The sequence below is a fragment of the Alosa pseudoharengus genome, unplaced genomic scaffold (genome assembly GCF_046254945.1).
Source record: "Alosa pseudoharengus isolate Yale_2024_CS ecotype anadromous, Long Island Sound unplaced genomic scaffold, YU_APseudo_1.1 YU_APseudo_1.1_scf_8, whole genome shotgun sequence".
NCBI classification, from domain to species: Eukaryota; Metazoa; Chordata; class Actinopteri; order Clupeiformes; family Clupeidae; genus Alosa; species Alosa pseudoharengus.
The window spans coordinates 29,744,944-29,765,781 of NW_027468870.1; the positions used below are offsets into that span (position 1 = coordinate 29,744,944).

Sequence of the window (20,838 nt, forward strand, 5' to 3'; positions counted from 1 at the left end):
GTTCAACCCCAGCACATATTCAGTAACATAATCAACAACCAACATCTCTAAATCTACATATTGTGCAATTTGTAAAGTTGCATCCAAAGCCTTCTTTTTATATCTGATAAAATACTCTACAAACTAGCCATGTTGGACAGACGTAGACAGGTCACTATAGTATAAGTGTTGTTTGCCACTTGTGTTTGGCCTTGTCAGACAGCTTGGTTTTGGTCATCTTTCCACTTTTAGATTCACCCTTCAGTTACACAGTGATCACACACACAGACCTTTTGCTAACACCTTTCAGGCTGATGACATTAACTCATTTCTGCATTTCAGACGGTCCATCTTCATCTAATGTTGCTCTCTCAAATACTGAAAGGCTTGTTCTGTGTGCCAAGCTAAATGAGGTCCTTTGACATCTTTAACATGGAGGCCTTCTGTGGTGTCATGTGAACTGCTGATAAGGTGCTACTCTCACTCTTGTAATTGGTTAAAAGCGGATTGAAGTGGTTACCATGTCGGCTGGTAGAGAAACAGACAGATGAATTCTCATCATCATCACCATCACAGTTGGACCGTTTAAAGCAAACACAAAATAACACATAGTTTAATGTAAACAGCTCAAAAATGATTGTGATGGTACACAACCATCATTATATTTACCATCATTTACAGACTATTCAGCTATGAGGTTAATGCACAGGGGCAGTTAATATGGTATAAATTATGGTTTTTTTTGTTCTTTTTTACTTGCATAAAACACTGTCCTGCGATTTATACACAATGCGGCTAATACACAGGAAATTACTGTAATAGGGGGAATTGCATCTTAGTGTCACTGTGTGCCCAAGGCCTTTTGGCATAATCACAAGCTCTACCTTTAAGTCATGTTATTTGTGGGTTTGTGGGATACTGGAGTAGCCAGCCTGTTGGCTATGACTGGTGCAAACATTGCTGCCTGTACATAGCCCACCACCACACAGACTCTTTTATTGATATTTAATTGAAAGGTATCCTTCAAGCAGTTCAGTGGGCTTCTTACCATTGAACTCAATGCAAATACTGGAACACTCAATTCCCTTTAGCAATGTATTAACAAATTTATTTATTAAGTGCAAAATGACAAAATGTATACTTGAAATATGAACGTCCCACAGATTAGATTAGTCGCTGTCATATTTCAAAAGTCCTGAAAGAACAAATTGATTAATCTGTGTCCATAGCACTCAAGTGCTCTCGCTGTGCATGTTGTTGCTTATTAGCAAATAGGTTATAAGGGAGCATAAGAGTGGTGGATCATGAGCAGCAGGAACCTGCAGGGGGAGCCATAGTGCAAGAGAAGTCAGGTGACGCATCCTCAGTTAAAGTGTCACCTAAAGTCGCACCCAAACTGAAGACTTCATTAAGCATCATGCTCTCCAATAGGCCGTCAGTTGTAATGAAACTTATCTGATATACTGTAGTTTTTTTATTTTACATAAATTACATGCGCCACGATAGATTAGTTGAATGAACTTGTTGTATTGCAACAGGCTATTTTATTTACAATTTCTTATTTATATTAGCTGTTGAGCTACCAGATGCCAATCGTATGAATAAAACAATATAACAGATGTACCAGGTGAATCTAAATGTCATTGACATATTCATCATGTAAAGAGTCATTCATGTAGATCCCTAGTCCTTTTTTCAAAATCTCTACTTTGAATACCTTGAAAGACGACCTCTCTTGTATATGACTGACAGCTTTTCACCCATGGAACAGCCTTATTTTGCTATAGCACCCCTTTCTATTGTTGTCATTGTTGTTGCAAATGTGCAATCGACACATAATTGCAGTTTTTTTGTCCACTGACTTCTTGGCATACTTGGCATTGTCCACGCCACCATGGGCGGATTATGAACTTTCGGGCCTCTGGGCTCAGATGTATTAAGGGCCCCCCACTAATTGTCGTATATGTGGGAGAGGGGGTTTAGGTATCCTCCCCCAGAAATGTTTTAATTTGTTTGATGTGATTTCCTGTATTCTGGTGCATTTTGGGGATGGCCAATACTAAATTCAATCAGATTCATAGCCTACATTCTGATTTGTTGATATTGAGGCAATGATTCCATGCAAAGGCTTGGGCTTCAGGGCCCCCTGACCCCTTGGGCCCCTGGGCCTGGGCCTGGGCCCGGTAGGCCCGTGCAGTAATCCATCCCTGCACGCCACGCTTAGATCTCTGTTCTTGCGTGTTTGTGAAGGATGTCTCTTGAAGCTACCTTGTATGTTGGTACACTTTCATCCAGAAGTTGTGCTTTTTTTTACCTATTCAGCATCTTGTCGACAGCTTTCGTCAGTAGTTTACATCTGACAAGCTGGACTTTTATAGTGGATGGAAGGTATTTCAGTACCACGGCAAACAGAAGAGAGCGAGAGCCTCACTTTGTAGCAAAGATTCTAGAGTGTAGCGCTTTGTAGCACTTCCAAGTAGCTACTGTGCATGACTACTAACACCACGCGTTAAGAATGAGCAACAAGACAGACTACTCTAATTCCCGAGATATAACACGAATACAATTTTGAATTTTACACATTCATTATTTCATTTAATTTAAATGTATCATGCTGACATACTGTGGGCTGGGGAGAACATTTGTTTTAGTCCCACTATTTGTCCAGGCTATGTGTTCGGCAGCTCTGTGATCCAGGACTAAACTTATGAAAACATAAGACAAGCCTCCCCAGCAGACAAAGCTAATCACAAACTATATTATTATGTTAGCAAGCTTTTTATTAGTGCCATCTGGCTGGCCGGTGGTTTGTCAGCATTTGGCTTGCTAGTTGTGGGTCAAAACTCCAGAATGATGCTTTAATAGTAGTATACGAATAAATTAATCAGTACATATTGTAACTCTGAGTGAAGGTTTAGGTCTAGGTATGGGGTTTAACTTTTAACTCTTTAAGATTAGTAACACGTAAATATTCAAACACACAAGATGTACATTCAGAAGTGCAGAGTTATTTATTAGATACTTAGGTACAGTGTAAAAAAATGGAATTCTTTTCTCTCTCCGGCCCTCACCACTCCTCTGTGTGGCCCTGTGCATTTCCCAGCTCCTGCGTCTTGTCCCGCTCTCTCTCCAGCTCCTGGGCCTCCTGTGCGATCTGCTGGCTGTTGAGGTAGATGCTGTGGCGGGACACCATGAGGCTGGAGCTCCTGGAGGGAAGGGTGACGTCCTCCTCACCCTCCGCCACGTCCAGACAGCCCTGGGGCAACGTCGCGTGAGACTGGGCCTTTTGGGTCTGAGCGGTCTGGTTTTGCTGGTACTTGCGCTTCTTTTTGTGCTTTTTGGCATTTCTCAGGTCCAGAGAAGCATAGGAGACATCTGCAGGCTGAAATATTTTTATGAGATACATAACTCACTTTCTGATTTGGGTCTGCATATTGTGAGATTGAATTGCAAGTGATGGGGAGACATACACCCACTATCAGTACACAAACTATTTATTGATGTGACTCATGTAACAACCCTTCATATACCAGCACTTCTAAAAATATGACAGGAAAATAAATTAATGTTATATTGCCACAATCATTTTGGTTTACAGTACAAGATCAGACATGAAGCATCCATTTGACACAGCCCAACTCATGGTATTTAACTAATTTATTTTTAGCCAAATTAGCTGATGTTAGACTTTAGACTTTGCACTTTGCCTGTCATTTAAAGTAGGGCCCTATAGGTTCAGAGTCAGTAATAGGCTGAAATACATCTAAAAGCTAGGAAAGCATAGGTTTGTTTGATCACAAATCATGGATAACGTGACAAATTAAGAGGTAGGTAATAGTTACAGGTCTTTTCAAAACTGATTGAAGAAACATCACTTTGGGTATGCCTGGCAACAATTTTATCTCCTTATCTGAGAGAGCAATTGGCCCAAACAGCTGGTTTTCTTTTAAGAAATTAGGAAAAGAACACTGCATGTGTCTTACAGTTGTTGCTATTATTATAGAGCTATATGTACATATCCTTCATATGAGCATAGAGACAGATGATACTGTACATTGTTGTTCTTCATATGGTTGTAAAGGCCTATTGGATTACGGGCAGGTAAAATGGTGCAGGTAAATGGAATCTCCCTCAAACTATTTACGCTACTTCTTGCTGTTAGGTCATCTCATCTCTTAGCATCCATAGAATCGCAGACTGAAGCCATTTTTGTAATGAGTGAAAATGAATCCACAAATTTAGGATAATGAGCATGCATGCTATAACTATTGCGTTCCTAAAACTGTTCATGTCATGTCACATGTCATTATGTGCTATTATTAACGGTGTAACTGCAGTAACTACATAAATAGAATATTTGTACATATTGTTACATATTTACGAATACACAGTTCTTATCAAGTGTTTCCATGAAGATTGATATATAAAATATACACATACCCTTTCATTTGGTGTAGGGTCCCGGCCTGTCATTGGTTCGTAGCACATCTCATTTGCTGCCTCAGATTCTGGAGCACAAGCAGTGATGGGAATAATGTAAGGAACAGAATAAAAAAATAAAAGAAGGTTAAAGAAATGTTTCAGTGAAAGACAAATATTATCCTTTTTATCAAAACAAAATAGTTAGGATGAATTGTGATGAGTCAAATGTAAATAAGCATTATAGCCCCTAAATCCACACTATTTAGAATGAATTAATTAGACTAACCAAAGTGTCTGTTTAGAAAAGACTGATGTTTTACTACATGAAATGGAATCACTTTAATATACAATATACCAGGGGTTCTCAACCTTGTCTGCTTTAAGGCCCACCTATTCATACTTGTAAATAAAATTAAAAAAGATCCCCAATTTGGGATTACATTTTACTGTAGCTGAAGTCCATTTTCAGTAGTCAACTGGCTTACCAGCCAGAGTTTGTGTGTCGTCTCCAGATGCCACTTCACTTTTGAATGGCTTTGGACTGACACTGGGCTTTGGGCTCAACATCGTCACCTCCATTGTCAAAACCTTATTTTATGTAATCCGGATTGTATTTTCGCAGAGCCTTAGTAGTGTTTGGTAAAATATTAGGCCTATCACTAGCAATGGCATTTTTTCATTATATAAAGTACACAGCAGAGAACTGAGCGCCTCAAATTGATGACATTGTTTAAAGTTGAAACAAATAATACAGCCTACTACTTTGATAGCTATTACTTATAAGTTAAACATGAATACTCTTAAACATCTTTCCATTATAGATTAGATTAATATTGTGCTCTTCTATAAAATGAGTTATAACTTTTTGTAGCCCATTAGATTGCGCTCCGTGGCCCACTAATGGGCCCCAGCCCAGCGGTTGAGAAACATTGCAGTGTAACATTTGAATGCTTCAGCATGGAAGAAATTCCACAAATAGGGCAGCACTTAAACTCGACCCTTTTACATATTTTTAAGCATGCACATAAAATACAACTCACCTCCCCCATTTGTGCATATATTTCCATAGATTGGATTTTCCTGTTGTTGCACTTCCTCCTCAAACCTAAAAGCATATTTGTGAATAAAACCGCAAAAACAAATCCATGAGCAGTGTTGTATTTCAAAGACTTGAACGCATGCATTCATCTATTGTCATTAATATGACCTCTGACATCAAATCCAACCATACCTGTTCTCACTGTGCTCAGAATTGTCGTAAAGATACTCCTCAGCATCTGATAAAAAATATTTTTTCTTTTTCATTTCTTTTGTCACATACAGAGTTTAAATATAAGCTCTAGCACTGAAATATATGTAATTGAAAATTTGAAAATTTTAAAATATTGTCTAAATCTATGATATGTCGAGTAATTCAACTATTTCATATATCATGGCCTATATCATACAGTATAAATAAGATCTATCAACATAAAAATTCAACTAAAGAAACTAGAACACTTCAACAATTCCAAAATTCTGACGAAATGCATATGTGCACCGGTTGTGATTTAAATGTCTGATTTGGTCTTTTGCTAGATTGCTACATACCTCTTGTTTTTTGGTCTCTGCGTCTCAGTGAATATAACAAAACATTTAAACAGGCTGAAATCATCAAGGCCAGCCCGGTCAGAGCCAGACCTATATAGGCCTGTGCACAGTCTAAATTGGGTAGAAATCCAATACAAATTTCAGTTTCATGCATGAACAATGTGAAATCTTTACAAAATATTATCATACAGGAGATTTTTTTTTTCTATAAGATGTATTTTCTGAAATGCAAGCTACAGTTAAATGACAATATAATGTACCGGTATATGCCAACAATAAAATGCTGGACATTCCACTCCAAAGTAATAATTCAGACAGTGTTTCTTTCAAAGCATCTATTGTATCTAAACTGTGGTGATTAATTGGCACAAAATCCAAAGTATTTGAATCATACAAACTCTGAAAACTGTTGCTGCTGAAAGGATGTACTGCTGGTTAGTTTATAAATGTACACTATTAATGTTAAAATTGTCCGAGATGTGTGGTTTCTCCACTTGGTGTTTGTCGGTTTACAAAGAGCTGGATCATTTATACTGCTAAAAATAAATTAATGTTTTTTCAGTGTCAGATACTGAATATGTGCAAATGATGTAGCATTACATTAATTTTAACCAGCCAACAAAATGGTGACATCTGTTAATGTAAACTAGAGTATGTATTTGTATTGTTTCTTAACCCTAGAATAGTTGCCATTTAACAGCGGAAAGCAAGATTTTTTTAGGCAAAACTGGAGTAATGTTGGTTTCTTTAAAAGAATGCGCCTCACCCGACATTGTGCGGCTAGGAATAGTTTTGGACATGTGGCTCCATCTCGCCTCCTCGATCAGGCCATGGTGTATCACCGCTGTTTCATTGCAGGGTTGTTTTTGTCAACCTATCTGCTATTTTTACCCTGTGACTTGTCTTTTTCAGTTACAAACAGGAAATGTGGTCGTTACCTTGTCTCTATGCAAGCCTTCGTAATGACGAGAGACCTGCTTGGAGTGCGGCTTGAGCTTCAGACACGAGGCTAAAGATAGATTATTACACATCATGTGAAACATCAAAATGTTGCCGTTTCAATAACCATGTCAGCACTCTGTGGAAATAACTGATTGAATGGATTTGTGACAGTATAAGAATAATATGATGAATAGGACAATAGGAATGATATGATAGACTGTTCAGTAATTCCCCCAGAGAAATGGTATCAACATTTCCATGAACTTTTTTGGGGTTATTGATTCACTCAAATGTAAATCTTTGTGTTGCACTGACTTCTTTCATTGGCAAATTTCAAAGAGGGGGAAACAACTAAAAACAGGAAACATAAAAAAACAACATTTGGAAGCATTAAGTAAGTCCTGGGTTTTCCACTTAGACACTTTCACTGTTGTTGACTGTTGATATAATCATTTTGCCTCCAATGATCTGTCAGCCAACAGTGGTGAGAAGAAGGCCCTGAATAATGAAAATAATCTGCATCTGATGCACTTTGGTTTCTCTCCCACTGTGAAGATAAATCATAAATCCAATGGATCTCATTTCTGAATAGTGATATGGCTGGATCTGAGTATATAAAGATGTCATTGTATGCTCACATAATGTATGCTCATGATAGAAAAGATGATTATGTAAGTGGACCATATTGATGCCTCTGTAGCCAGACACATTCTTTTTGCTGAGAATCAGACACCTTTGATTTTTTTTTTTTTTTTTAATTTGACATGACAAATAGTATCAGCCTCAAAGGATGTCTGAAAAACAAATTCGGGGAAAGACGATAGCATGTGTGAGCTAATTTGTACTTGATAACAAAGATACCTTTCCTTTCAAAATAAACTTGAATCATCTGACGGTGACAAAACTTATCTTGACCAATGTTATTGTAGGATACATAAGTGGTGAATCTTCAAAGCATTAGAGAAATGAAATGCATTGAAAGAAATAGAAAGATGAAATTGAAATGCTAATGCACGTAAGGATCCTGCATCTGTAAATGTTAAACGTTAATGGACTTAAATTATACGACTTAAATACATTTTCTGCAGCAATCCAATGTAAATGTCACACCAATGCTCTTGTTGATTTTTCTTGCATTTGGTTCACTTATTTGTGAAATAACAATGTATTTATGTCATAACACACCAACAATAAAACTGTTATCCAGCCAGTGCTGCACTTTTTAAAATGTCCTCCACAAACTGATACACTTCAATAAATTGATATATAAGTTCCAGACTTTCAGAACAGTCCTTCACAAATGGAGCATCCTCCTCACTCCATAGTGTCTGTGAACTCCTGTTTTAGTTGTTATGGTGGTTATGTTGGTATGGTTAACAGTTATGGCTACTGAATTATGCAGCATATTTCATCTTGAAGTCTTTGCTTTCCCGCATGTAATGTAATAATGCTGCAAATAGCCATTTAAGTCTACCCATAGTAATCTACATCCCATTGTATGTAGACAGTTCATGTTCAGACAGTACATACTCGGCCAAGACTCGGACAAGCAGATTTCAATATGTTTTTGTTAAAATTCTTTTAATCTTTTTTATGTATTGCAACAGACCTTTCTGACTGTAAGTCTTATCTCACTGAATGTTGACAGATGCTATTTCTGATCTGTCTTGCCCATTCACCAGAAAATATGATCATCTACATTGTCTTTGCTGTGAGTTACAGGTAGCAGTATAATGTATTGTGGTGTCAGAGTTTGTGTTTACACAAGAAACAAGAGTCAACTTTTTTTTTTCTTCAGATTTTCCATTTCCGACCACCAGAACAAGAACAGGAAGTGTCCCTCCTATCTGTGCTGTCTCAGAACAATAGTCGTTCACACACACATTCACAAAGATTGTGTGTATAGGTTGAGTGTGCTATATTGTGTTATGTGATGTGATATCTGTGTGTGAGTGTATATGCGTGTGTGTGTGTATGTGTGTATGTGTGTGAGAGAGATATGTGTGAGAGAGAGAGAGAGAGAGAGGGAGATAGAGAGTGAGTGTGTGTGTGTGTGTGTGTGCGTACGTGTGCGTGTGTGTGTGAGCGCGTGTGTGTGTGTGTGTGTGCGTGCGTGCATGTGTGTGTGCATGTGTGTGTGTGCGTGTGTCTGTGAGCGTGTGTGTGTGTGTGAACGTGTGTGTGTGTATGCATGTATGTATGTATGTGTATGCATGCAAGGCGCATGCTTGAACCTGTTAGAGTGTATGACGTCTGTGAGTATGTGTGTGAGAGAGAGAAAGAGGAGCACTAGAGACAGAGAAACTGGCACCCTGTGTTTCTTTGTTTCATGGTTAAAAGCAGGCTTGTCACATTACAAATCATACAACTCATGCAAACCCTTTCACAACACTCTGCTGTACTACATACTATGTGTAGAGGTTCACTTCATGTCCTCCAGCAGGCCAGGTGAGAAGCATCTCCCATGTACATTTAGAATTGTCCCCTTATGTAACCCATGCAAAGCTTTTCACAACTCTCTGCAACCAGTATGTGGGCAGGCCCACTTGACCTCATGTCCTTCAATAGGCCAGATGAGAATGTACATTTATAATGGTCACAAAACAATGACCATTGTTTGTCTCCCTCAGTAATTGCTGCATGTGCAATGCAAGCCAGCAAGGACAGTGTGCACAGAGATGTAATGAACTTGGGTAACATGTGACATGCGTGTGTTAAACCGTCCTATGACCAGCTGACTGACCAACATGCTCTGCTTGCTTGTCCTCCATCCCAGCTGGTTTCCACGGTGACTTCAACATGTCAGTTCTGTTCTGTAACACACTATAACCTCAATGAGCATGCTGGACTGGTTGCAAGTTTCTAATCTTTTTTTTTGGTCACTCGGTGTGTTGTGGCTTGTGGGTGTCAGGGCTGTAGTCTGTGGTTTGTCGGGGTCTGAGAATAAAGCTTTGAACCATCTGACCCAACTGTTACCCCAGATAGACCAATTACAGGAACCTGTAGGCTGAGAAACTAAGATATTAATAGTAGGGCTGTCAAAATAACTGATTAATTTCGATTAATTAATTTGAGAAAAAATAACTGATTAAAAAAATTAGTGCAGATTAATCGATTCCGTATGACCTTTGACCCCGAGCCGTTCTAGTCAGTAAAAATTAGACGGAGGAGAGAGGAGAAATGAAGGAGAGAGAAGAAAACGTGCTGCTTGGATCATTGATTGGAACATTTACTTTTAAAAAACGGCCTGATGGTGTTGATAAAAAATAAAGTGTTGAAAATAAAGTCCTCTGCAATGTCTGCAGCAAGGAATTTGTATATCACCGGAGTTCATCAACTCTATAGTCGCACATCAATGCAAAGAAATAAGTGTTGACATTGAGGGGAGTATTAATTTATTTTCATTGTGTCCCCTAGGTTATATCTGTGGCCTGAAATGCCTTGTATGTAAAAAAACTTCTTCCTGAAGCACTTTATTTTGAATTTATTTGAATTTGAAGCACTTTGAATTTATTTCCTCAGCATATTAGGTCATATCATAGATTATGGCAATTATTTGAACAGTGAAAATAATAATAAAATAGTTTTTGAACTTTAATGTCACTAATGCTGATTATTCAATGATTCATTTGAATTTGAATATTTAAAATACTTTCACAGCAAAAATTATATATGCGATTAATTTAGATTAATTAATCACAGAGTAATTAATTAGATTAATTGTTTTAATCGATTGACAGCCCTAATTAATAGACATGCTTACAACTATTGTATGTGATATAATAAACCTATGGACAAAAACAGAAAACATTATCTGAAAATGACTGCATACGAAAGTTGTCTTTAATATAAGACAGCCTTATTGTCTATTACATTTACATAAAATAGACATTTGTCTTTGTCAGACATTTGTCTGACAACAAAAAATACATATACATAATGCATGAAATACAGTTCAGCTGCAACAGTGTTTAAGGGTTAAGGGGGTTCAAGGGGAGGGTGTTTAATGTCCCTGCTCAGAAGTCACAGCAGAGGGTACAAATGTACCCATTTTCCTTGACTTTGAGTCTTCCCCAATACATTGAACATGAACATTCTGTCATGTAGTCATCTGCTATGAGATTATGCCCATTAACAAGGTTGGGTTTGAAATTAGTTCATAACATCATTAATTTATGGGCAAAGCAAGACATTCATTTATGTTTTATCACATGAGTGCCTCCTGGAGGCATGATGGTTTAATTGCATTTGTTTTGAATTTATACTTACAGTATTATTTGCCATGATAACTAAAAAAAAAGAACTGAACAGCAGTTATCCTCATAGGCTTACGGTGCAATACTGTAGGTGTTTGAAGCATTTGGAAGCAATTCCTGTTTGCTAGGGAGTCAGAAATTCTAAACATCTACATGTAACTAAAAATATATATATTTATGTTGCATTAAAATAAATCACTCTGTGCGTCAATGTGGTGTTTAAATGTGAATACATCCAACACTGTGAGCTTTTCAAATGTAAATCTGATGATCAAGTTTAGGTGTAGCGGATTACATTTAAGAGCAGGTGCCCAGTCAGGTGAAAACCTGGGGTGTTAATGATTTTGTCACATTCCTTGTGTGACTAAAAACAAAACAAACCTGTGACCTTCTTGATATGTTTCAAATAATTCCTCAAATAAAATTCCAAAACCAAAGTCAAATCATTAAATGCAATGCACCTTTTCTGTCCACAACATTTTCTAGACTTATGCACTTCAGAAAACATAACCAAAACCAGATGGTTTGTGGTAGGCATGGAAACAACTACATTACAACATTTGCCATGATGAATGCCAACTGCCAAGAAAAACTCACTGAAGAAGTAGAACAGGCCAACGAACCCTTCTTCTTTTTCGGTGAGCTTTTTTTGGCAGTTTGCAAACGGAGTGCATTACCACCACCATCTGCTGGACTGAAGTGTAATGGCAAGTGTACCCTTTAGCCTCGTTCTGGCCGCCGGGTGAATAAGGCGAATAAACACTAGACATGTTTGGGTTTTAGAGAAGCAGAAACAAGACGATGGCACCCTCACACTATTCTTCAGACATTCTGCAACAGACCAAGGAAGATCTTGGCCTGCTGGACAGTGAGGATGCTTACTCCTAAAAACTGACACTGATTTCCGGCGGTGATGTGGTCCCTTTGGGGAAGACATTTCTGATAAGTAAGTTTAGTTGGATAATCAAAATGGTGGTGCTGTTTATAGTGTGTCTAAGCCTTTGGTCTGCAACCATCATGGTGTCTATTTTATAGAGTATATAAGTATACATACTCTTTTGATCCCATGAATTAGTGAAACACACAGCAGACAGTGAACACACAGTGAGGTGAAGCACACACTAATCCTGACGCAGTGAGCTGCCTGCTACAGCGGCACTCGGGGAGCAGTGAGGGGTTAGGTGCCTTAAATTTCCCCTTGGGGATCAATAATCTATCTATCTATAACTGTATACCTCAGGATGATTATAATGTCAGAAGTATAAAAGGAAGTATGAGAGATATGTTTCCACATGTAACCTATTATGGGACATGATTCTGGATAAATTGAATTGATTTAATCAATATTTTTAATCCCTATAAGAAATGAATCCTGCCGAATTCTGCGTGATATAATTTCTCCAACCAAGATACAGTTATGATGTTCTGATGGCAGGCCAGACGGTTTGACGCCAGGTGAGCAATGGGTTTTGGGGGTAAGCCATTGAAAACCATCCCAGCCAAAGGTGTTTCTTAAGGAGGTTAACTCAATTATCATATACATAGGACAAAAGGCTATCTTGGTAGAAGCCAGATTAATTTGCATTGAGACCATATAATGACTTGAATTGGTAACTTTTTGTAGTTCACACAGACAGGAGGAAGTAGTTCACCCAGACCGGACGAAGGAGAGAGAACTCCAGAGAATATGCTGAGGGCAGGCATAGGTTGAATCTTTGTGAACTTTTGCGAACCTTTCTACCATTTTGCACTGGAATAAACCACTTTGCTTTATCAATCCGAAGAAGAGAAAACCTTTCCTATTTTTTCTTACATCACATTGATGGAAATTAATTCCCAATTTCCTAACATTTCATCTCAAAATACAATCATTGATTGTATAGAAATGCTAAACAGAAAATCGATAACAAATATTTCACACATCTTATTAATGCAAGTAGATACATTTTAATATGCGTTTTGCTTATAGACTCTTAAGGGCTGGACAGTGACAGGTGAAAGCAAAGATCTTCTGCTATGTAGAGACATTATATAGGACAGGAGTCAATATAAAGCTTAACCCTAAAGTAAACCTCACCAATAAAATGTAGGACAACCATAAACCTAATATTGAAAAAATACAGAATCACAAAATATAGCTTCTGCACAGTTCATCTAATAGATTCAGCGGTAGAAGAGCAGCACAGCAGCTTCAGTCATGTCTCTGGATGCACTCCAGTCTGTTCCTGTTCCATAACCATTCCAGTCAAAGCCCGTGAAATCACCACATTGACGAGAATCACCTTGAGGGAAGTGTCCCCCACCACCAATGCAATACTGTCACAGGAAGTGATTTGATCATGTTACACATTCTTTCAAAAATTTTATTTGATGACATAGTCTAAAAACACTCATTACTGCATACTAGTCTTAAAATACTTCTTCTGAAGACAAGTGTGTACTGTGATATTATGTTGTGGATATCATGAATATAATTTCTTTCATATTTCTTTTGTGATATACAAATAAGCCATCATCTCACCATGGTATTCTTCAATGGTGTTTAGTTCTTTCAACTAGACAATATCAAGTCCCTACTGAGTCCCTACTGAGTTATTATAAAAATTTAAATATTAAAAAGAAATGTCAGGAGAAGTTGTGCTGTGGTCATCCTTACATGTTCAGTGTTGCATCCAGTGGGTCTGACTCCAGAACACATGGCCATGGCTGCCCTCTCATGGTTGAACACTCTGAAGGTGACGTAGCCAGGAGTGAATTCATCTGGGAAAGTAAAAGAACAACTCATTCCAGCGTGTTTATGCTAATTTGAGTATTTCTATATTGTAGAAGTTGCATTTATTTGAGAGGAATGTTAGAAGTGGGCTGTTAGTTTGGCATTATAAAATGTAATCAATTGCTATAACAAAATGCTTTAAATTAACATACTTCTAGCATTTGGGCCATACAATTTGGTTGTGGTCTCAGCATTTCCATAATCGTACACCACAGGAATGGATGGTCCAGTTTCAGTCCTACACGCTCCAACATTATACCTCACTGGGTAGCGCTAAAAATCGTGATATAAATACATTTATGGTAAAGCACTGTACATAACTTATTGTGTGTATGTGATCACCTTTGATGCTCCATGTACCTGGTAGAGTTGGTAGAGGTTTCCTCCATTGAGTGTGAGAAATCTTGTCTCTGTGTGGTATCGTAGGATGGCAGCAATTGTCCAATGTTGTAGTGGAACATTGTTACGCACATGCCAAACAGACACATCCTCCCCTACAATATCATAATAACCAGGATTCTGTGGAAGATAAGGAACTCAATTTCAATGTTAAAACATTCAATTGTATCAAGGAATAGGTAAGGTTTAAGTAATGTCATTAACTCATAAGCCTCATTATTGGTTATTATTCTTTTGCTTCCTCAGTTTTTCTAGTATCTTCTGAAAGTAAATGGGATTTTACCTTGTAGTCATCAGAGGTTGCACCTTCTGGAGTCCCAAAGGTAGCTGTGTTGGCCCATGTACCCTCTCCATCAGGGCGGTTGGGATTGCTTCCCTGCTCACTGGACCACCGGTCCCCCACAGTGCATTTCCCATACATGTTGTTCTCGTGCACACTGGCTACCAGTGTCCATCCACCACCTGCTGTGGTCATGTCACAGTAGGTCTGGTACACGACCCCACTGGAGGTGGTGAGGTAATACAGACCATCTGAAATGAAATCATGCATGATCAATTATAAAATAATTGGAGGAAAAATGGAAACACTTTTTGTTTAATTATCAGATAAAGATAGGGACATAGGGGCTCACCTTCATGAATACCATAGTTCTGTTGGATTTCCTTGCAGCTACGTTCAACAACTCTAAATCTGCGTAGAATTTTTTCCACCTTGTAATTGCCATTGGTCGCATTGATACCACGGGGATCAAAAACACCCCCTGTAGAAATGGAAACGAAATCTTTAACTGATATATTTTGAGAAATATATAGTTTTGTATTATTATTACACAGGACTTCTGTGTTGATACTTAGAAACTGGAACATACAAATGCTACATACAATGAGCATCATTTCTTTTTCTAAATATCAACACCAACACATAAGATTTTAAGGTCTCTGGTATGCTTACCTGGTCGACACTCCATAGGCTGTGATGTCAGTGCAAGACATGCCAACAGAAGAATACCTTGTAACATGTTTGATTGAAAAATAAGTGGTCTGAGACCAAAATGTTTCACCACAGTACTGTTCACCCCTGTTGTTTTTAGAGAGCAAGGATGAATCAACTAATCTTCACCAAAGGGAAGCATTTATAATGCCTTGGTGGTGATCCAGTTAGTTTGGTTTTAAAGGGAAGTAATTTTTTTAAGCAGTTGCTTTTGGAATTGCTAGACTCTTTACGCCTACCTTGAACTGGTGCCAAGGGCTGTTTTTGTTTTCTAGACGCCAAGACCTTATAACTCCTTTCCTTTCATGTACATTTTCAGATTCTCATTCATTGTTATTGTTTCATATTACAGTGCTGTACGAAAGACTCTTATTTTGTTTGTTTGACGTTCAGAGTGACACGAGTTCGTGGTCAAACAATAGTTTAAGTAATTTGCAGTTTACGTGCCCAAAATACATGTATGTGCTGGATTGTGTGCGTCCATACAAAAGTAAGTGTTTGTAGAGTTGCAGACATGATAAGTCAGGTAAGGTAAGTCAGATAAGTCAATGTGTACATTCTGTTATAGGGCAGTTCCAGCGTTATGGATGTGACAATTGCACTCATATTGGTAAACAAAATGCCTTAAAGTGGGGGCAAAATTAGTATCAGTGAATTAATTTGCATACATTTTAATGTAACCTCTGTCCTCTGAATACTGAGAAATCCTCAAATTGCATATAATCAATTTCATCCTAAAAATACAAGCCATTTTATCAGCGTTATGGATGTGACATGAAATGGACACTCTTTTGTGAGAGATTACAGGTTTTCTACAAACTCTGTGAATTTTAAAGGAAACTGCCGAAACTATGATATATGTAGCATGAAGGAGACTTGAATGAACACAAAACGTGTGTTTTTGAAACTATGCGTCATTTTCGTAATGCATTATGTAGGAAAAACTGCCGTTATGGATGTGACGGTTTCACGTTATGGATGTGACGTGTCTGAACCAGTCCTCGACAAACTACATAAAACACATACAGTGTTTAACAGTGTTTAACTGTAATTAAGTAGTGAATTTTGATATGAAACAATTGAAATAGTAATCATGAAAAACTAGCAATGAAAGTATTGCTTCCTCAGTGCCCACTAAGATCCACAGGAAGAATCAGGACAAGTCATTTAAAATATAAAAAAGTAATTAATTTTTTTCTTTTACCGCCATCATTTTGGTCAGTGATTCCCGGGTTACTGAAACACCAGGGAACATGATACTTGGTGGCCACTCCCCTAAATAACTAGCCCTACCTGAACCGTTGCACCCAAGATGACAAAATATTTATGGTATGTTAGTCTCAAGAGCCCGCATTAACCTAACCCATACCCACTCATTTGTGATTTGCACACATAAAGTACACACACATGCACGCACATGCACACACACACGCACGCACGCACAGTCGCACACATACAGACAGGCAAGCACACACACACATAAACACATACAGACAGGCAAGCACACACACACACCCACCCACATGAATGCAGACACATAAACACACACACACAGGCATGCATACGCATGTGCGCATGCAAACACATGCACACACACACACACACAAACACACATATAAACACACAAAACACAGGCACGCATACGCACATGCACAGACACAGACACACTCTTATAAACAAAAGCAAACTCACATATACACACACTCATTTACATGCACATGAGTTGCAGGAGTAGGAGATGGAGACAAATTGACAAGCGTGATTTATTTTTGCGAAGAGAATATGCAGGACTGAGAGGCGGTCATATTTTGTACCACTATGCGGTACATCTAGTTTATTGCTGTCGTTACTCATGTTACTCTGTGGGTATTAGCTACAGAGGACCTGACACTTCAAATGCTGGCATATCGCGTCATTTAAAATGAAACTGTGTTAAGCACAGGGGCGTAGATTTGTGTGGGGACCGAAGGACGTGTCCACACCAATGTCAAATTACGACTGAAATGTCCCCACCAATATTCAGGTTGAAATGGGGAAAAAAGCGCTCACATGCGCTACACAAAGAGTTAAACAATTTCTCACTTCAGTGCTGCGGATCATCTCATACAGATCTTGTAATGTGCAGTAGCCTAAGGGTAAATCGCGCTGATTTGAAGTTACCTATAATAACTACCATTGAGCCGCAGTCTCCTGCGCAGCATGGTGCAGCGCTTCATCTTCACTTCACTACAAGGCATATGAAGTGCGTCCAAATTCACCCATTCTTCTCTGTTGAACTCTGTAGTATAAATAAATACTACAAATAAATTGTAGCAAAATTCAACATGGTCTTTCGGCTTTAAGCATTTCTTAAAACTGAGCTGTGCTTACATCGCCTAGATATCTGTAATTATTAGAATCAGAGAATATACAGGCAGCTCACGGTTAAGAGTTTGTCAATGTAGCCTTAATGATTTCTTTTCACAAAATGCTAAGCATGCATGTATTTAAGTTAAAACTGAGCTGTGCTTAAATGGGTCAATGCATGATTTCATAACAGACCAAATAGAAAATAAATGTAAATGTTAAATATAGCCTACATATCTGTACATATTAAAATCAGATTATGTAGGCTACACAGTATAGTTAGATCAATTTAGACAGTAGCACATTTTAATCATGGAGGGAGGGGGGGAGGCTTTAGTGGGTAGTGTCCCCACCAAAGCTCAGACCAAACCTACGCCGTTGGTTAAGCAGACGTGAAAGGCTGAACAGATCTGCAACAGAAGGAGGTTGCGATGTTAACTCCAGCTGCAAAGTCAGCCATCTTCACCAGCTAACACGATAATCCAGTTACTGTACAACAACAGAATGACACAGGCCCGGAGTGGGTAATCGGGAGAATCGGGAGAATTCCCGGTGGGCCGCTTCACTTGTGGGCCGGTCGAGGGAAAAATATTAACATTTGCCACGTTAATCTATCTTCTCTTAGTTGGCTCTCTTCTCTAAGTTGGCTACACAGCTAACACCGCAGCCTCTGCATGGGTTGTTTTCCCCTCAAGCAACTTTGTGACTTTCTTCATCAGAATAATCTACTAGACCCTATGTAGTCTGGTTTCAAGAGTGGTCATTCTACTGAAACCGCTCTTCTGTCTGTGACTGAAGCATTGAGAGTAGCTAAGTCCTCTGCTCAGTCATCAGTATTAATTCTACTAGATTTATCTGCAGCCTTTGATACTGTTAACCATGACATTCTCCTATCTATACTATCTGAACTGGGAATTTCTGGAAAAGCTCTTGACTGGTTTGAATCTTACCTTAAAGGGCGTTCTTTCAACGTGTCTTGGCAGGGACAGGTATCTAAGTCTCATGACCTCACCACAGGTGTGCCTCAGGGATCAGTATTAGGACCCTTGCTTTTCTCTATTTACACCACTTCCTTAGGTGATACCATTCCCTCCCATGGATTTGACTATCACTGTTATGCAGACGACACTCAACTTTACCTGTCTTTCCCACCTGATGACTCTAGTGTTTCCCACCGGATTTCTGCATGCCTTAAAGATATTTCAGCCTGGATGAAAGATCGGCACCTTCAGCTTAATCTCTCAAAAACAGAGTTTTTGGTGTTTCCAGCTAAAACAGCTATTCCCCAACAGATTAACATCCAGCTTGACTCAACTTCACTGACCCCAACTAGATCGGCACGAAACTTGGGCGTTGTAATTGATGACCGACTTAACTTCTCTGAGCATATAGCTTCTATTGCAAAATCATGTCGGTTTATGCTTTACAACATTAGGAAGATCAGACCTTATCTGACACAAGATTCCACACAACTTCAGACCATGGTCATCTCTAAGCTGGACTATTGTAATTCACTATTAGCTGGCTTACCCGCTTGTGTAACAAGATCATTACAGCTGATTCAGAATGCTGGAGCACGCCTGGTCTTCAATCAGCCAAAGAGGACACATGTAACTCCTCTCCTAGTTACTCTCTATTGGCTCCCTATAGCAGCCAGAATTAAATTTAAATCTCTCACTTTGGCCTATAGGACACTAACTAGATCTGCTCATAGTTATTTTAATTCAATAATCAAGCCTTACATCCCCAACCGCCCACTGCGGTCTTCTGGTGAGCGTATGTTGTGTCGACCAGTCATGAAAACTGGGTCTAATTCCAGACTCTTTTCTTCAGTGGTTCCATGTTGGTGGAATTAACTGCCCAGTGCTCTCCGTTCCTGTGGTAGTTTTGGGTCGTTTAAGAGGGGTCTAAAGACATTCCTATTCAACATATACTTAGTTGTTTAACCGCTTATGTGTTATGGTTTATATAATGTTGTTTTATTTTAATTGGGCTGTTAATTAATTTGACATTATTGTTTATTATTGATATTCTCCTTAATGTAGTCTTAGCATGTGATTGTTTTTATATTATTGATTGAATTGACATTATTGTTTTATTATTGCCTTTCCCCTTTTTTACATTGCTTTTTTATTAGGCTATTGATTGAATTGATATTATTGTGTACTACAACTATTCTCCTTACTATATTTGACCTACATTTTAATCTGTTCCCTGTTCAATTTTAAATATTATTATGTTGTTTTGTATTTATGTGTCGCTTTGGACAAAGGCGTCTGCTAAATCCATAACCATAACCATAACCATAAAGAAGAGTTAATTGGTTGGGTCCATATAGCCCGTCTTTTCTAAAAAGTTTTCTCGGATACCAGCTGGGCCGGCCCTACCGTAGTGATAAGCGTCAGGGAGGATGGATGGTAGAAAGAGGCCATGAGGGACTGGAAAGGCCAGGTAAAAAAGACGAAAAGTATTGGAGGAAAATGCTGCCAAATGTGCCAAGCTTCCAGATTTTTTTTGAAGAGGACAGAATAAATGGCAACTGGTAAATTAGCCATGATTATAGCGCCGTAGCCTAATTATTGGGCTAATACTGGACGTTGTAGCGTTGTCAACCTATTCGCAAGCAACATATTAAATTAATTTAAAAAATAGCCTTTTTGTATCATCCAATATGATTCATAGACTTTGCAAATATTATGCAAATATTGATAACAAAACTCAAGCTTGATCTGTGTATGCAGTAGCCTAGGCCTAAAAACAAAAGCCTCTGAGCAGCCAGTCCCCTGCTAAAAATGATGAGCCTGAAATTAGCTATGACTCATTAGCTATGAGTTAACCATATGAATTAAAATTATTTTATGTAAGAAAGAACAGTAGGCTATATGACAGCAGTAGGCTACATGATGCCTTGTTTGCTCAGAAGTGGGTGTAGTAAAGGAGCAAATCACCAAACAACAACATGATAGCTGACCCATGCAGAAAAAACATGTAGCCTAAACAATAGTTCAATATGCCTCTTAGTGGAATTGTGGGATACATTTCAAATGCTTTATTTCTTCCTTCCTGTTTTTGTTAACTTATCAACTTATCCTTGTGGAATAGTGGAATATTGGTAGCCTATAATTAAAAACTACAGGATA

At 38.4% G+C, this 20,838-nt stretch overlaps 2 protein-coding genes across 2 annotated transcripts; both read right to left on the minus strand.

Annotated features, from left to right (window-relative positions):
• Positions 1-2,967: 2,967 nt before the first annotated feature.
• Positions 2,968-6,896, minus strand: LOC143112333 (uncharacterized). The gene is made up of 6 exons (XM_076274606.1): positions 6,758-6,896; positions 5,992-6,102; positions 5,633-5,678; positions 5,442-5,506; positions 4,420-4,487; positions 2,968-3,361 (listed from the first exon to the last, which is right to left on the minus strand). Exons 1-6 carry the CDS (start codon positions 6,789-6,791, stop codon positions 3,047-3,049), a joined length of 639 nt encoding a protein of 212 aa, XP_076130721.1. The 5' UTR covers positions 6,792-6,896; the 3' UTR covers positions 2,968-3,046.
• Positions 6,897-13,113: 6,217 nt separating this feature from the next.
• On the minus strand, positions 13,114-15,485 carry LOC143111400 (intelectin-like). The gene is made up of 7 exons (XM_076273628.1): positions 15,314-15,485; positions 14,994-15,122; positions 14,645-14,892; positions 14,323-14,481; positions 14,115-14,235; positions 13,846-13,949; positions 13,114-13,505 (listed from the first exon to the last, which is right to left on the minus strand). Exons 1-7 carry the CDS (start codon positions 15,378-15,380, stop codon positions 13,353-13,355), a joined length of 981 nt encoding a protein of 326 aa, XP_076129743.1. The 5' UTR covers positions 15,381-15,485; the 3' UTR covers positions 13,114-13,352.
• Between the last annotated feature and the right edge of the window lie 5,353 nt (positions 15,486-20,838).

Excerpts from the sequence above, each read along its gene's own strand:
- LOC143112333 (XM_076274606.1), bottom strand. The coding sequence starts at position 6,791 with ATGTCCAAAACTATTCCTAGCCGCACAATGTCGG. Across the intron at positions 5,679-5,991 it reads CAGAGACCAAAAAACAAGAG|ATGCTGAGGAGTATCTTTAC; the intron begins GTATGTAGCAAT and ends ATTTTTTATCAG. Across the intron at positions 4,488-5,441 it reads TATATGCACAAATGGGGGAG|AATCTGAGGCAGCAAATGAG; the intron begins GTGAGTTGTATT and ends CTTGTGCTCCAG.
- LOC143111400 (XM_076273628.1), bottom strand. The coding sequence starts at position 15,380 with ATGTTACAAGGTATTCTTCTGTTGGCATGTCTTGCACTGACATCACAG. Across the intron at positions 14,893-14,993 it reads GAACTATGGTATTCATGAAG|ATGGTCTGTATTACCTCACC; the intron begins GTGAGCCCCTAT and ends ATTTCATTTCAG. Across the intron at positions 14,236-14,322 it reads ACCTCTACCAACTCTACCAG|CGCTACCCAGTGAGGTATAA; the intron begins GTACATGGAGCA and ends CACGATTTTTAG.